This window comes from Phascolarctos cinereus, unplaced genomic scaffold, assembly GCF_003287225.1.
Source record: "Phascolarctos cinereus isolate Bilbo 61053 unplaced genomic scaffold, phaCin_HiC Scaffold_1;HRSCAF=81, whole genome shotgun sequence".
Classification (NCBI taxonomy): domain Eukaryota; kingdom Metazoa; phylum Chordata; class Mammalia; order Diprotodontia; family Phascolarctidae; genus Phascolarctos; species Phascolarctos cinereus.
Window position 1 is genome coordinate 152,098,724 of NW_027555514.1, and position 19,178 is coordinate 152,117,901.

General features: G+C 34.7%; 1 protein-coding gene across 7 annotated transcripts in view; it reads right to left on the reverse strand.

Moving 5' to 3' along the window:
* Positions 1 to 19,178, reverse strand: part of CACNA2D1 (calcium voltage-gated channel auxiliary subunit alpha2delta 1) — a 665,577-nt gene that overhangs the window by 262,643 nt on the left and 383,756 nt on the right. For all 7 annotated transcript variants that reach the window (XM_020984466.2, XM_020984468.2, XM_020984467.2 and 4 more), the window contains exon 5: positions 3,774 to 3,818. In XM_020984466.2, coding sequence (XP_020840125.1) covers positions 3,774 to 3,818 — 45 coding nt within the window. The remainder of the gene's footprint in view (positions 1 to 3,773; positions 3,819 to 19,178) is intronic.

Sequence of the window (19,178 nt, forward strand, 5' to 3'; positions counted from 1 at the left end):
CCCCTCCATGTCAAACCACTTTTTAAATCTTACGAATTCGGTTTCCCACTCTCCCTTGATTCTGTCTCCTGTCATTCACACAGCCACTACCCTTGTGCTGGCCTTCAGTGGACCTGCTTAGACTACTGAGGGAAATCAACAGCCTCGTAAATGATGATTCCTCTCTCCAATTCATCTTGCATTCTGCTGTCTAAGTGGCATTCCCCAAATACACGTTACTCTCCTAATAGAAAAGCTTTAATGACTCTCCACAGACTCCAGGATAAAACAAACTACTCTGTATTCAGTTTGAAGCCCATCACATTCTGGCTCCAACCTAAACTTCCAGACTAATTTTAAACTCCCCTTTCAGGCCAAACGAGCTTAGCCTATGATGCTCATACAAGACATTCTATTTCCTACCATGGTGCATTTGTACAGGTGGTTTCCTTATCACCTCTACTTCTTAAAAGTGCAACTCAAGTACCACCTCCTAAATAAGGCCCTTCCCTCATCTCTTCAGTTATTAGTCCTCTCCCCACCAAAATATTCCCTACTAGAATATAAGTGTTTTGAGGGCAGGGACATTTTAAAAATTATTTACTTTGTGTTCTGAAGACTTAATATAATTCCTAGGGCATACTAGACACTCAACAAATTCCTGTTGAATTGAATTGAGTGCAAAGACTAAGGTTTTAACGATCAAGAGTTTATCACCAATCAGCATAAGGAACCTTCGTACTGAAGAATTCAATAGCAATTTTTCACTAGTAACTGGTGTGCATACACATTTTTAAAGGGCATAGATTTGCTGGTGTAATTGGGTTTGCTTAATAAAAATTATATCCACCTCTATATCAAGAAACTAGAAAATATACAAGTGAGTAATCTGGTAATTTTCTATATAATTATTTTTTTTGTTTTCTCCTTTAATATGCAAAACCAATGAAATAAATCAAATTGTTTTGTTCTGTATGATCTATATATCTCTTCATTAGTTTACAGAAAAATGTAAATTACTGTATTGATGTGATTAATCTTTATGCAATATTTGATTGTAGCATATAAACACAGAATATTTGTGCAAATGCCTTACATAATTTCAGTATCTATGTCATAGCTTTATAAATTAAAACTTTAATAAAAACAGACAGTTGGGATAGCTCCAAAAAGTTTGAAAATTTCACCCCATCTTTTAAAGTAAAGTAGATATCATTTAAGAAATATTTCTGAATGGTGTGAATGAAGAATACATCTCTAGGGAGACCATTAGCTATGATCTAATTTAAGAATTACAGTATAATTTTTATGATATAACAATGCTTACAGGCAGTAAAGGCATAGTAAACTCTTTTCTTTTTTTTTAAGGGGGAGAGTCTGGACCTATAACATAGTCCACACTTAACATGACAATGATATGCTTTTTATTCTTGTTAAATTACTTTGTCTTGTCAATTTGAATATTCAAATTGCCTTAAAATTATGGCAGGCAAAAAGAAACTCCTTCATGTCTTAAGATCTCCAAAGTTACATGTATGCATCTGGAGGTTACACTAGTCAAAGAGACCAGTAGATGGATGTTATCTTTTCATAAGATATAGTCTTTTTGGTAGCCCTAATAAATATATTATAACTAATGTTAATAACATAATGACAGCATCAATAACAAGACCTCAACTACTTTAGAGTGAGCCCATGCTAATATATTTATTATGGAATTGCCCTAAATGTCTGTGTTCAAAGCATATGTAGGATGATTCTCAAGGCTGAAAAAGATTGTTGAAGATGCATAACAAAAAACTTCCAGTTCACCTTGGTGTTATCACACATCAATTTCTTATAGTCCCTTCAAATGACAACCACGTGAATATGCATGGACCAAACAGGAACATACAAAAATCTACACCTTTGACAAATTAAGTATACCCTTCTGAGGGGATATTCTATTTGCAGTCACTGGGTAGCAACTGTACAAACTGCTTTTTTGGTGGTATACGTCTCAATTACACATTTCATACACTACAGTCTGATTACTGTCAGAGATAATAAACAGAGAGTTTAAAACAAAGGAAACTGAGTCTTTCATTTCTTTGTCTTTCTTCTTAGGTGGTTGAAGGAATTCATATTCCTTGGTATGCTAGAATGGCACTTAGTACACTGAATACCATCCCATGAGAATGGCCTTGTAAACTGTCATTTGCAAAATACTTTGATAGACACGAGTAAATTCTTTCATGTTTTACAAAAATATAAGTATACGTATACATAAGCACACTACGTGGGGTTCTGTTTGTGTAATCTGTGCCATATACGAGCAGCAGTGACAGGCTAGAGTAGCCATGAATATAAAGAAATCAAGATTTTTCATGATGAAGATTTTGAAAGATATCAAGAGAACTGAAGTAAACACATTCTTCTTCTGCAGCATCTATTGAAGGATAATCCTAAGGCTGTTTCTATAAAGAGCAGTCAAATTGGATCATGGCAAAGACTACCCATTAATTTCATCCATGTACACAATCAATACCAATTAGAGCAGGGAAATTGATCATGTGGCCTTCCACATGGATGGTTAATATAGCTAAAATGGTGATGCAGCAGTACATTTATTTTTATCAAGTTCCACTTAGCTCTTATACAAGATTCTTGTCCATCACCACCATCATCCTTCTTCTGAATAAGGCACAGATTAAATTCCTGTATTGATCACAATGCTCTACTCACTATATCAGCTGTGTGGGAATTTGTTCCAGCCCACAGCAATCTTTTTGCCTGGGCAGGTGCTTGCCAATGTATGCTGAATAAGGAACATAAAATCATCAGTTTGTTTGGTCTTTACTATTTATCAGATCTCTTCAGATAATTACAGCCATCATGACTCATAAAATCTTAGAGTTCGAATGAATCTTAGAGTATACATGATATAATCTTCCATAAACTGGATAATTTTATCTTAGATCATGCCTATTATAAACTCCTCATTGGCCTAACTTTCCTATTAATTTACTGAAAAAGAATCCCATAGTTAGGTGTTTTCAAAATCTAGTCTAAGGACCCTGGGGATCCCTGAGACGCTTTAATTGGGTCTTCAAGATCAAAACTATTTTCAAAATAATACTAAAATGTTATTTGCTTGTTAAAGTATGATTACATTTTCCAACTTCCTGGCTAGATTTTCTCCATATATTTTATTTTAAAAAATCACAACAGATTAAAAAGGACAACAACAAACTAACCTTATTTGTACCTGTTTATATACAATGTTCCTCACCCTGCTGGAATGTGAACTCCTTAGGGGCAGGTATTGTTTCTGCCTTTCTTTTTCATCCCCTAGAGCTTACCACAGTGTCTGACACACGGCAGGAGCTTATGAAATGCCTCCCCCAGCCCCAATGATTATGATTTTGTCTCTGATATTGTAATGGCAAATCAGAAACCTTTTGAATAACAAAAAGTTGTACATTTTTTTTGTGAAGGAATGGATTTAATTACTTGATATTTAATGCTACAAAATATATAGGCTGTATCAATATCACTTGAACATGAGTCCTAGTCATGAATGTTCATTGAACTGACAATTGCATATGTTACATTAACAATAAAATTCTACCCTTGCTGTATTCTCAATAATGAGTATCTGCTTCTATTATCTTATAGTACCTGATATAATAAAACTCCTATTTGAAAGTAGCTATTATTGCTCCCAATTTGTCCTATAAAAATAAATCCAAGAAATAAAATTACAATTTATTTGTAAATTGTAACAAATTTCATATTAAATGCATAACACTTACCTCATTGAAATCATCTTTTGCATTGTAGTAGACAACTTCGTTACTCTAAAACAGAAAGAAAAACAAGTTTTATTATTTGAAAAATGAAGTAAAATTTTAAAAAATCACTTGCTTAATAATAGTGTATGTTCTATGTCCATTTTTATAACTTATTCTGTCATTTTTTCCCACACAATATTCTGTAGAGACCCATATAGAATTAGCCCATCTTTCCTAAGAATATTAAAAGACTATATCAATGATAAATAGGAATGTACATTTTACACAGAGGGATAAAATTACAGAAACCCAAGAACCATTTCCCCCCCCCAATAACAAATGAATTCAAAATGAAAAGTTGTGATATTCACTTCCCAAGTCATCAAATGGTCTGTTTGAAATTCACAAGACTTATAAAGTGGGCTTAAGTCCTTGCCAAAATTATGCCATTTCTCACATATCATCATGTAAATTATTACCAGCAAAATTATGATACTCAATTGGGCAGAAGAGTTGGCATACCCTTACCTTCCCTGTTCTTTTCTTACATTACTATTCCTTAATGATTCCTCTGCTACTATAACTAAATAGCATCTTCTACATTTTATTAGTTGTTTACTGCATGCCCTTTTATTAAATGTGTTTACTGTGCTGAATTTTGGGGATGTGAAGAAAAAGAGAAAAGAATTCCAAACTGCAAAACATTTATATTTAAATGAAGAAAACATGGTGTGCCTATATTGTAATTCACAAGGTACATATGGAATAGATACAAGGTAACTTTAGAAGGGAAAGCACAGAGAACTGGGAAGGATCACCAAGGTCTCCAACAGCAGGTGGCACTAGAGATAAATCTTGAAGGAATTGGGGATTCTATAAAGCAGATGTTAGGAGGGATGAAGACATGAAATAAAATATCATGTATAAGGGAACAGCAACTGGCCAGTATGGATGGACTATAGAATCCATGAGGGGGAGTAATATGTATGACTGTTGTTGCTGTTGTTTGTCCTTTGTCCTTGAAAAGTATCATGGCATAAGGAAGGTGATGCCATGACTTGCAAGTAAATTGGATTTAAGTGAAGGAGGGCGGTGCAAAGTCACTATCCTCACTCTCTCCTCTGAAGCCATCTAAGTCTGGTGGCAAGATAGAGATCAGGATGACTGGAGATGGTCCTGGATGCAGTGGGAGGCCTTGGCCTTTTTAAGTTAAGTTCTTTCTCAGGTCTCAGTTTGCTTGAGGTAATGCCTATTCAGTGACCAAGGCTAGATAAGAAATGAGGCAAAGAATGGCTTCTTTTACCCAGTTTTTAAAAAAAAGCCAGTCTGAGAGGGAAGACTCTCAGGGTTTCTGGCCCAAACAAAAACAATTGCTATTTACACTCACTCTGAGCCAGTCAGACGCAAATGATGATCAAGTAAGGGCTTGGGCTAGGACCTGTTGTTGGGCAATCAAAGATAGACAGGATGATTTGGGTTTAAAGCATCATTCTTAAGAAAGAAATCTAGCCCATAAACCCCAAGTTTCAGGGATTAAAATTGACATTCCTTTGGGCATAGCACCAGTGGGGAAGAGTATGATACCCTATGTGGAGGAAGGAAGGAAGGGAGGGAGGGAGGAAGGAAGGAAGGAAGGAAGATGCATGAATAGAAGACAGGAAAAAGCCAGGTTGCAAGCAGTCTTAAATGTCTAATGTTGTAACAGATATTTGATCCTAGAAATAATAAGTTGCTGCTAGAGTTTAACAGGTATTGGAGAAAATGGGGGTGGGGAAGTAACATGATAGGAAAACCATTTTGGTAGCTATGTAAAATGAGAATGAAGTGGGGAAAGACTTGAGGTGGGGAGACCACTTAGGAGGTCATTACAATAGTACAGGGGAAAAATAATGAGGGACATCACTAGATATTGTGGAGACAGAAGAGACAAGATTTGGCAACTTCTGAAATGAGAAGTGAGAATATGGATGTGAGGATAACACTGAGATTATGAACCTGAAGGAAGAAAATGATGATGTTGCCTTCAACAATGAGGCCAGCTTCTCCATATTTTTGTTGTATTCATTTATTATTATGAGGACACTCTTTTTCTCATGATTTCAGGATATACTCCACAGTTTTATTCTCTAGACAATCTTTCATTTCCATCCCTGGGGACTTTAACATCCATAACATTTTTCTAAGTTCTTCAACTTCCTTAATTTCTATAACCTCCATCCCCCCCACTTCCTTACTTTAGGAAACTACTGACATGGCCATCAGAAAGATCATCAAGGATTCAGACCTTGACCTTTTCCTTCCAATTTCCTCCCTAAACCTCATATTGATCACTTTCCTCTCTTGAATCTTTAATACGTCTTTTTACACTGCCCCCTCCCTTCTTCCTACAGACAAATCCAAGTCTCCTCATTTTAACAATAAACAAATCCAACTCCAATGAGGTCACTTTCTCTCTTAAATTACCATATTTCCTCTCTCATCTACACTGCCTAACTTCTTCTTGAAAGTGGACCTCATATTTATTTCCCCTAGTTTCTCTCCACTCCCTCACTTCTCAATGCACTATAATCTACTATCTCCCTCTACCACTATAATGAAACTACTCTCTTGAAGGCCAGGTACTCAGCAACTTCCACATTAAACAGTCTTTTTCCACTCTTCATATTCCTTGAAATTCTTTTTCTTTTCTTTTCTTTTTTTTTTTTTTTGCAGAACAAGATACTCTTTGCCACTGCATCTTTCTCCAAAGGATGATATTCTTGCTTTCATTTTCCTCACCTACTAACTCCCTTCCCACCTCTCTTTGGGAGTACCAATTCAAGATTTTGAATTACTTTTCTTTCCCTATGAGGTGACTATCAGTGGATTTCACTCCTCCGTTTCTTTAAACTTTTACTCTTCTTCATAAGACAGAAACTATTCAAAATGGGTTACTTATTCAGTCCTCCCTAAAAGCTTCAAGAACAGATTCTGTAATGAAGATTTCCAGGCAGCTTCACATAGATTTAATAAAGACAAATAATAATAATATAATAAAGACAAATAGCTCAGAGGCATAATTTACAAAGGAAGATAACTGGCAAAAAAATTTGAAGAATTTCTGATTTGCATTACCAAATAAAATTCATCAACCTAAATCTTTTTCACATACACACATTACTTCACATACTTTCACATACACACATGCATCTTTGGGTTTTTGCAAGAATTAGGGAAGAATGCCTGGAGAACTGAAGGAGACATAAAAGTTCTAGCTCATAATACTTTTCAATTAGAATAGGTTTTATGTCAAAGAAGAAGTGTGATATCAGTACTTATTGAATACACAAAAAGATACCAAGAGAAAATGTTTTCCACCTGAGACTAAATCTAATTGTTAGTTCATTGATCCATCTATGTAACTTTGATTTGTACCTGTGAGCTAATTTTTAATTTAAAAAATAGGTTGCAGGGGAAAAAAAAAACTAAAAATGATGTTTTAATTTTCTTTTGGATTTTCAACTCACTTTTTTAAATACAGAAAAGAAAAACAGAAAAAAAAGATTTAATTCATGTTCAGTAACATTATCTTAACATTCCTGAAGCATCTATATGAATATATCCAAGATCTCCGTGAACAAGATTAAATAGGACATTCTTATCTTCATAAAGCTAAAAATTCAAGGTAGGAATATTAAAATGAACCAGCAAGTAAAAGGAACTATGTGGCTTATTCTGCATTCAGGCTGGCTGAGTATTATTTCAAAAATTAGATCACTTCCAATAACAACCTACTTTGATGGGTGCCTGATTATGGCATGGAGTTCATCTTGGGTTATCAAAGGATGTATCAATAGATTGAAAACTATGGTAAGTTCTACCAACCTAGAAAGCTGTTAAGGACAGCAGGATATATTGTCTGATCTGTGGACCAGTTAGCTAAGCATAGACAAAGACATCACCAGAAAGCTGGCTATAGGGAGCACATTTTTCTTGGCAATGGAAGCTTTTAAGGGGTGGCAATCCATTAGTGGGAGTGTCTAAACTCATAAAAGCCTGAGTCCTTATAATATAAAATCACAAGACCAAAAATATTGTAGTCAATGAAGACAGCACATGTCAAAATGTGTCAAATAAAAAAAAAATTGTCAGCTTGATCCTAGTCACTGGATCAATAAGTTGGAGAATAGACATAATATATGCACTGTCACTCAGCATAGTGCTTTGCTCAGAAGTAGACATTTAATAAATATTTGTTGAACTGGATTTGAACTGAAGCACCACTCCTTAAGCTGTACTCGAGGTAAAAATACAAATGGAAGTAGAGCAACTCTATTCTCATTTGAGGATTCCTAAGAGCTACTTGCATCTGTAATTTATAGAATCCAATCTTTCCCTGACAAATTATCATTTTCCTAAAGCATTCTCCAACATCCCTAAAAACATCAAAAAATTTTTTTTTGATTTCCTGATTTGATATCTATGCATATATATCTTACAATATGATAAATAAATATTATAGTGTATTACATTATATACAATAATGTACTAAAATGTGTATATCATATATATTAAACTATGTATACTTCATATACGACACTCCATTTATGTATGTGTATATACCACATTACATTTATATATGTATGTGTATATATATATATATGTGTGTGTGTATGTACATACATGCATACAAATATGAATATATGTATATTTACATTTTCCCTAAGACTTTTTAAATGTTGCATGGTCTATAATTCAACAAAATCAGTTCTCCATTCATAGAAACCAAGTGGAAAAATTCACTAGAAATAAATACTTTCAAGTTATTTGATATCAGTTAATGACCATGGATCTTCCTTGAATCCAATATTTTTACTGAGAGTTAATTTCTTTTTGTAAGCCCATGCTTAATGGACTGGCAAAATCTAGGTAGAGATATCTTCTAAGTCAAAGAACTGCAATGGTATTTAAATTATTCAAAATGGTAAAGAATTTCTTTGTTCATTTACTTAAATTTGTATATTTAGGCAATATGTAAGTTCATTTAAGGCAGGGGCTTTTTTTTTTTTTCTTTGTATTCTCTGTGCTTAGCACACTGATTGTCACATAATTAAGAGCCTAACAATTGCTAGTTGATGTTTCACTTTTAATAAAATAACGCATAGCTCTTTAGAAAAAACAAATATAATAGATTTACTCTCTTCAAATAAGAAACAATAGGTAGAAATTGAAGACAGCAGATTCAAGGCATCTATATGGGTAAACAACGGAACAAATAATACCCAGTGGGCTGAAGAGACGGCAGATTTTCCCATAGATGCTGGAGGTTTTTAAGCAAAGGTTTAAAGGCTAAGCGTGTGGCAGAAGGGATTCCTGTTCGATATCAGTTGGTCCAAATTGGATGAGTTTCCTTCAAATTCTGTAATTCTGTTAAATTTAAATTCTTTCATAGTATAAACCTCAAGGGAAGGGGTATTTCTTGTCCCCCCCTTCAGTATTTTCTTCTTTTAATAATTGTTTATCTTTATCAATAAAAAAGTGAAAAAAGAAGGGTTCTATGACAACAGTTTAGAGATGTCACAAAGGCTAACTTGTCTTAAAATAGGGCACGGGGCCTGCTGCTAGTCAGCTGGCCACATCCAGTATCTGACTTCTTTCCTTTATTTTCTCCCATCACCTTGATTGCAGGGATATGACTGTCTCAGGATGGATGGATGGATGGATAGACAGATGGATGGACGGACAAATAGATGAATGGATAGACAGATGGATATGGAGATTTAGATATAAACATACAGATAAATGTAGATATATATGTAGATATATAGATATACATAGATATATAAATAGATATACATATTAATATAGATAGATATAGATGTTGGTTTAGATATAGACAGAAATAGATTTTTGTATATATTTACCATATTCCTACATCTGATCTCCTACTTGGAAAAGGAGAAACACCAATCATTTTGACTTGCCATATCCTAGGAAAACCTTGTTACTATAGCTTGCAATAGCATTGACTCACATGTCTCCATGAACTTAAAATGATATAGTCTTCCAAAGAAGGCAGTAACTTCAGACTCACTGCATTATTTTACTTCTTTTCTCTTTCTATTCTTATATTTGGATTAATTTTCTTATTCCTTTCATGTCTGACAAATCTCCACTCAGTTTCTGTGAGAACGGAAATAGTTACTCCAATAACTTCACTCAGCAAACTTTAAAACTATGGCATGTAGACAAACTGATAAGCATTAGAGGGAGGGAAATTGAGTCACTTTATTTTGTTATAGTATGGCTTTGTTACTCTATTATCCTTCTGGTAAAAATGTACAAAATGCAAATCATAAAGCAATATCAACTTTTAAGAATATATTTCACTATCTTTGATAAAGGAAAAATGGCTTTCAATGTATTATGGTCCAAGGAAGTCTGCAAAGCCACTAATGCAATTCATAGATCAGTTAAGCCTTCAGAGAGCTATTTTTCATAATTTAACCACCACCATATGACAAGAATAAATTGTTTTATTTCTGATTTTCAGCCAAGTAGTTTAGTTATTCATTAACTCCTTGACACAAATTTATCCAAATGTTCTAAGCTAATATAATATTGTAGCTTGCTCAAAGTTGAAAATATTTTTGGGCAAGTCTGAAGATAAATTATTTTTGCCTCCATGTCTATTGGGAGACAAGAATTAAGTCTAGGCAAAATAAGACTATCCATCATAAAAATACATACTGTGAGTGATAGTGTTCTGTACTCACTTTCCTATGGAAGCTCTGTGCTCTGATGGATAATTTATATGGAAAATTTGTCGCATATGCACAAGGTATCACCTGGTAATAGGACTTGGCCAGGGACAATACTATAACATTGGATCTGTGAATTAGCATTTCACACGCAGCAACTTAAATATATTACAAACATAAAATGCAAAGGGAGATTAAACTTCAGCTCCAATTTACTAATTCTACTTTTTTGGCTATGCAGAGATCCTTAGCCTGCCAACTTTTTGGTGACTGGACTGTCTGCTAACTTCACATTGTTTGATCTTTATCTTACTGTCAGTCTTCTTTGTTCCATAGCTCTGGCCATGAAGCAGATCCCAGGAGCATTGACAGCAGTATTCATTACAAAATGAATTATGTTAATATGTTCTACCTGCCAAGATTCAAGCTGTTTAACCCAAATCATTCATACACCATAGTTTCTGATTAACATATCTAGGCAGAGATCTGGGCAACCATACAGATGTTCAAGTCATAAACAAAAACATGGTCCACATTTTCACTAATCAGTATAAGTTAAAAGTTGCTACTATTTCAGGTTTTTTCTCCCTTTCTATAAGGAAAATTTAAGAGAAGAAAACAGTAGATGTTATATTATTTAGAAAGCAAATTTAGGAGTAAATATCCACAGAACCAATCAAATTTATAGATTTATTGGCTAGATCAGGTTCTTATGCGTAGATTAATGGTAAATATTGAAAAATGGTAAATAGTAAATATAAAGAGAAATGACTCATATATTTGGATGGTTTCCCAAAGTTGTATGCACATATTCTGTGTAAATGGAACAGAAAATAAGTTTTGATCCATTTGCCCATTTCAAGTCACCCAGATGGCTATTCTATGCAATAGAACAATGAGAACATGGAAATAATGATTCTCTCCACTTATGATCACATATTAATCATATGAGCCAGATGCTGGGATTCCATATTTGGGTGTTTTTTAGGCCTCTGATGATCCTCCCCATTTACATGAGAAATGACGTGGAAAAGAAAAAGAACACATAACAACTTCCATACCTGTTCTTCAACCTACTGTCAAAGTCCAAAATTCTAAGTAATTAGAAAAAGTGGAGGGATTTCACATCTAATCGAATCTTGAAAGGGAAAACATGGTTCTTCTGAATCAAATGATTGCTGATTATTTCTACATTCAGTTCTAGGAATATACCCTTCTAGTTTATTTGTATTTAATGCTTATTAGACATGAAGAAATGGATGTCTCATAGACATCTTAAAATCACCATATCCAAAACTGAATTAATGGTTTTTCTCCAAAACCTACCCTCTTCCCAACCTCCCTATCATTGTCAAGGGGAACCACCAGCTTCTTGGTCAAACAATCTACCAATCTAGTTGTCAACCTTAGCTACTCATATTCTGTCTCTGCTCCCCCATCCTATTATCCAATCCACTGACAAAGTCTTGTCAGTTCTACCCTTGCTATATCTTTGGTACATGCCCCCTTCTCTTCCCTGACACTGTTAACACCCCGGTGCAGTTCCTCAACATCTCATACCTGAACTACTGCAATAAACTGCTGGTTTGCCTCCCTGCCTCAATTTTCTCCCTACTCTGGCTTCCTATCAAATGGATCCCATGTTTGACCATGTTACTCCTTGATTCAATAAACTACAGTGACCCCTATTGCCTCCACAGTGAAACATAAAATCCTCCAGCTTTTAAATCCCTTCATAACCTAGCCCCTTCCTACCTTTTCAGTCATTTTACATCTTACTCTTCTCCATGTACCCAGTGACTGCAGGAATAATGACATTCATAATAACAATACCAATACCTAACATTAGCTGCCTTGCTCTTCCTCAAACAAGTTATTCCACCTCCCAACTAGGCACATTTTCACTAGGTGTCCTCATGCCTAGCATTCTCCCCTTTCCCACCTCAACTTCCTAATTTCCCTCTACTCAGCTAAAATCCTTTCCCGATTCTCAATGTTAGTGTCTTCCTTCTAAGATTATCCCTAAGTTATCCGTTATCTCTCTTGTACGTATATATTTGTTTTCACCTTTTCTCCCTCTCCTCGTCAGAGGACAAGGGCTATTTTTACCTTCCATTATATTCTAGGGTTAGCATAGTGCCTAACACATAGCAAGTGTTTGATAACTCTTCTTGACTTACACAACCATCAGACTGAATCCATTATTTTATGAACACTAGCAACTGCTAGAAAATTTTTACAATCTTTTTTTTCTTCATTACATCCTTACCTAATTTAAGAAAGTAACCATAATTGTAATTGTTATCATAATCATAATCACCTCCTCCAAGCCAAACTTGCCATGTAAGACTAGGTAAGGAGCAGGAATTTCAGAGTAAGGGAATGCTAGCCAGAGCAATGAATATGAGGGTCTTTGGGTGCCCTGACACTACAACAATATGTATGAGGCCTTGGCAGAAAAAAGGTAACTGAGTAACTGAACTCTTACAATATCACTTCTGGTGTTAACACTCTCACCATTATCATGGAATTACTCTGAAGAATCTCCAAAATAGATGGGGTGCCATAGGGGCGCAGGTTGGCACCGTTCAAAAATATTTGAGTGATCAGCTAAAAATGAAGGTACAAAAGACAGTGGTGCTCTTTTATATTCAGTTATCACAAGAAGGAGAAATAGGGTATCTGAACAAATCAAAAATACCTTGTACCTGCTGGAACTGTTTCAGTGCAACTAGCTCTTATCATTAAAAGTGGGCAAATCACAAGGATGCATGAAATTGACTGAAAGCATGAGCACTTTAATTATGCTCCAACAAAATCAGAAACATATCTGCCCAGGTTTGTAAGCAAGGACCTTATACTATTTTTATAGTATAAAGGCACAAGTCCCACAACAATGCAATGGTGATCAGAGCACACAATCTCTACCTGTAAACTCAGATTGAAGGAAATAAGAGATAATATCTAGGAGTTATTAAAACCTCAATAAGGAAAACCCTGAAGTTCACTTGCAAGAATTCTAGAAATTATATCCAATAATGAAATGAATGATAAAAGTACATCAATGTCTCAAATGATTTTTAAAAGGAAAAGGCATTTTTAGCCTGGGATTCCAAAAAGCCATTTTTGAATATGTGAACAAGTATCCAATGAGTTGAGCAGTAGCAAGTTATATCAAAACAAAGTAATTCAATAAAAGCTGATCTAATTATGTGGAAACAACACATTCATCTACAGCATTTAATACAAAGCATAAAAAAATTTTGGGACAAGCACACAGCAGCACGTATTCAGAAGTTGCCGTGCACGTACTAAGAATCACAGGAGAAAAAGTGAAATTATAAGGAAATAATCCTATGGACAATTCTCAAACACCATTATGGCAGAAGAAATTTGAAAGACCTACTAAAGATCAGTGGGAAGGCACTAGAAGATCATATCAATATCTAGGTGATGGACAGACAGAGAGATCTTGAATGTCACATGGCATTTTTCAAGGCCATATGGAAAGGAATCTGTAAAGTCATACATAATGAAAATATAAATTAGATAAAATGATAAACGGAATGCCTTGATATGATGAATGACAGAACAGTGACATCAAGGAAGGGAACAAACAACAGCTGCTCTACAGTACCGGAAAGGGATGGGGCCAGATGCAATCCATGATTACTGATTCGAATACTTCAGGATGGTACAAGAATTACTAGCAAGACTTTTTAAGCTTTCTCTAAGATGAACATCTGATTCCAACTATCTTAACAGAAGGTATTAAGTATCTATTAGCAAAAATAAAAGCAATAGGATTGCATCCAAATACAGGCTATTTATATGTTTATGTATGATATACTAAATTCATAGTTCACATATTTTAAACATCTATAAATATTTCACTGAGGAATAAAGGGACTCCATAAAAGTACTGAGGGGGGGCATAAAAAACAACTTTTTACCAACTTAGTTATTATTGAACAAATTACCTGAAGTAGTTTTAACATTTATATTGCTTTTGTTGATTATTGTAATGCCCTTGAATCAGTTATATACTCTCACAGATTTTTCATATTTTGTAAATATATTAAAATGGCCCAAGTATAGTAAAGATCCTAGAGTATTTTATTGAAAAGGCTAAGATCCAAGAATAAAATCAAAAGAACCACATCCACGAGAATTCAGCCAAAAATATGTCAAGAATAAGCATCAAAGAAGGGGAGGGGAATTTCACTGTGAAGTTTGTTTGTTTTGGTTTTTTGGCAAGGCAATTGGGGTTAAGTGACTTGCCCAAGATCACACAGCTAGTAAGTGTCAAGTGTCTGAGGCTGGATTTGAACTCAGGTACTCCTGAATCCAGGGTCAGTGCTGTATCTACTGTGTCACCTAGCTGCCCCATACTGTGAAGTTTGGATTCAGTCAAAGGGCTGTACTTGAGGACCTAGAAGGGCACATGTGGCCTTGGGGCTGCAGGTCCCACCCCAACCCCCCTGCCCTGGAAGTCATGTGGAATTATCTGTGGAAAAGGATTTTATGATGGCAATTTAGGAATAGATTATTGCTACCAAAAATTAACAGAACCCCATTATATTACGGTACATTAAATTAAATTACATTAAAATTACAGAACTCCTTAAGAAGTTAGGACTTTGTAATCAATGCAGATTATGCAAAGAAATGGTAGAATTTGTAGAATGCTTCCATTAAGCCTATAAAAAAATTTAGCACATAAGTAAATATTTAGTGTGATATGTATAATTTTGGTCACTAAGTCATAAGTCTAGTATTTTTCATGACAAATCCCCACATTAAATATATCTTGGATTTCAAAATGTCTTGGAAGAATGGATAGGGAAACATTTAAGACCAAATGAAATAGAGAGATGACAGGAGATAAAAATAGGTAATTCTGAGTATATAAAACCTTAAAAGTTCTTCAAAACAAACTCAATGCAGCTAAAATTGGGAAGAAAACAGGTAATTGGGAAAAATCTTTGCAGCAAGTTTGTCTAACAATGATCTTGTTTTCAAGATTTAATGTATATATTTATACAATTCAAAAAATATAAAAATCATTCCCTAACTGATAAATGGTCAAAAGCTACAAACAGGTCTATTTTCTTTTTTTAAAATTTTTAAAAAAATTTTATTAGTTTGATTTATCAACAATCACTTCCATATGCTTTTGAGTTGAAAATTTTTCTCCCCCTTCCTCCCCTCAACCCTCCCCAAGACAGCGCACAATCTGATATAGGCTTTACATTTACATACCCATTAAACATATTTTCACATTAGTGAAGTCGTAAGTAAAAATTAAAACCAATAGGAGGAACCATCAGAAAGAGGAAACAAAACTCAACAGAAGGTAAAAATAAGTGATAGTGAGCATCCTCTCAATTTCCAATTCTTTGCCACCACAAAAAGAGCTGCTATGAATATTTTTGTACATGTGGATCCTTTTCCCATTTGTTTGATCTCTTTGGGATATAGCCCTAGAAGTGCTATTGCTGGATCAAAGATATGCACATTTTTGTAGCCCAAACAGGTCTATTTTCAAAGAAAGAAATCTTAGCTCCTAACCACTAATTATTAGAGATTTATAGATTGAAGCATCCATGAGGTTCCACCCCACACCCATGAGATTAGCAGAGCTGACAAAAAAAAAAAAAAGGAAATTGAGAAATGCTGGAGGACTTGCAGGAAAAACAAGTATATTAATGAATTACTGGTTAATCTGTGGATTGGTATAGCCATTCTGGAAAGCAATTTTGAATGTCCAAAAACACTTGCAAATCTAGGTATATTCTTTACTGCAGCAATATTATTAGTAGGTTTATACTTCAAAGAGATCAAAGAGGATCAATATGTCTAAAAATGTTAATAGCAACTCTTTATGGTGGTAGCAAGGAACTAGAAATAAGGGGGTCCCCATTAATTGGACAATGGATGAATAAACTGTCATATAGGAATGCAATGAAATATTAAATTTCCATAAGAAATTATTAAAGAGATAGTTTCAGGAAAACCTGGGAAGACTTGTATGAACTGATGCAGAGTGAAATGAGTAAAAGCAAGAAATATTTATGAAAAATAACAATACTCTAAAGATATATGACTTTGAAAGACTTGAGAATTCTGACCAATACAAGGACTAATTGTGATTTCAGAAGTTGGATGAATATTTCCCAGTAACATTTTAATCTGGTTCTACAGACAAAACTTTGAGTGTTGTGGGTAGAAACGCGGCTTTGACACTTCTGATCTAGGGCATCACTGACCTTCCACCCTCCAAAGGTCCCAACCTTGCCATTATCTTTGCTCCTTCACTTTCCCTTATCCCATATATCCACTCAGTTGCCAAAACTAACACCTCTTACATTCAATCCCTCTTCGCTCACATAGCCACCCCCCACCCTACTTCAGTCACTTGGCACCTCTCACCTAAAAGAGGACTCTTACACTAGGCCACTGCCTCTTATTTGGTCTCCTTGCCTCAATTTTGTTTTCCTTCTTCAATCTGCCCTCCATGCAATGGCCAAAGTGATTTTCTTAAAGTACTAGGTATGACCATGTCACTTTTTTACTCAATAAACTCTAGTAACTAAATAGAAACTCCTCTGATTGGCATTTAAAGGACTTTATGATCTGATCTCAACCTACCTCTCCAACCCTATATATTATTACTCTTCCCACACTCAAAGTGTCTTTGCTGTTCCTTACACAAGTCGTTGCACCTCTTCTGTATGACTTGCACATGCCATGACCCATGCTTAAAATGCACAAATTCTGAATCAGTTTCCTTCAAGACTGATCTTAAGCAGTGCCTCCTACGCAAAGCCTTTCCTGATTATCCCCATTGCCTAGTGCCCCACCTATTCAGAACAATTCATGGTGATTTTATGTTCAATCTGTATACAAATATTCATGCACATATCATCTCTCCAGTAGAACAAAGCTCCTTTGAGGCAGACATTTTTTTTTGTTTGTTTTGACTTTGTTATATTAAAAAAAAACCCCAAAAACCTAGCAATTATGCCCAGTCCTTAGAAGATACTATGTTTGTTGATTGATCTTTATAATAGGTTATAATAGGTTTCCTTAAGATTCCAGCCTACTGTCTTTAAAGCATGAGTCTTTAAAACCCCAGGAAGAAGGGAGGCCATGTTCAGTTCAAAGTTATCACATCTGAACAACCGGTAGTATTCTGAGTCCTCCGGTCAGGAAACTTGCCCTTTCCTAAATGGGAAGGAGAGGAAGAGGTGGGTAATGGGAGGAGTTAAGGGATGGGAAATCCAGGTCCTGGCATCAATTAGCCAGGGGGCCTTTGGAGGTCTCTCCATAAATAAAGGGTTGAGACATGGGATTTTGCTCAAATCCTGAAAGAGGAGAATGCCATGACCAGTCTTCATTGCTAATAGGAGTGGGAAGTGAATGAGTCCTCATCTCCAAGGTAGTAAGCAGACCAATCCTCCACTGTCCCTCCCACCAAACCCCTTCAGCTCTACTCCAGGGTTGCCAAGCTGCCTGATGGAAACTTTCCAAAAGGGCAAGGTGTGAGGCTGACATAAAAAAGAAAAGTATATAAGGAGACAGCATCAGCCCAGAGTCAAAGTCATGACTATCCCATCCACCAAAAGGTGTAGCACCAAAGGGTAGAATCTCATGGCTTAGGAATAGGGAACCATGTGCCTGGCTGTGAAATAAGTACAGAGTTGAAATCTTAATATTATAATTTATCTTTTTCATTAAAAGACTGACACATTCAAATATAATTAACTTAATTTGAGCAAAGGAAATTAATCTAACACTATAAAGTTAGAATCCTTATGTGTCTCAAAAAAAAGTACTGACCAACAGAAACTTTTAAGTCAGTTAAAAGCTTTTCTCATTCATAAAAGGAGACAAAATGATCAATGATTTTTTCTTTAACTAGGAGTTCTGTATTGATTTGCTGTAAGGTAAAAATCACAGAAGATTGTTGGAACAGTATGTCATATTCTTAGCAATACTGCACCAGATAAATGCCATAATTTAAAAAAAAGATTATATGGAATACTTCTGTTCCTGCTTTTAAAGTTTTGAAAACTTTTGAAAATTATTGGGTAATGACTAGGGAAAGAAATGAATAAAAATTTATCAGTCTGTGAGAAAATCATAGTTGATCAAAGAAGAAAGTATTTTGACATTGTCCTTCATCAGATATTATTAAGTGAAGTGCATTTTAATGAGGTATTCCAAAAATATCAACAATAAATCTACACACAGTAAAACAACCAGATAACACATTAAAAAATTCAATCAACTCAGTGGAAAAAAATATATTATTCAAATCATTTACATTTGTACATGTCTAAATGTAAAACAACAAATAAAAGCAAACTCAAAATTCTAAAATACCAGTTCTGTAGAGAAGAAACAAATATTTTAAAAGAAGTTACTAATGCAATTAATTTTATATTAAAACATCTAACTTTCACCAATAAGCATTAAAAAAACAGAGAATGAATACTGAAATGGAGCTTATCTACCTCATAAATTTCAAAGAATTATCATTTCTACCAAGCACTAAGAGATATCATCAATTTACTTCTTTTTATGGAAAAATGTTAGAACTCTTTCAGGGTGCTTGATAATATGTTTAAATATAATTTTTAAATTTCAAGACAAGGAAAAGTGGAAGAATAAGAAGATGTCC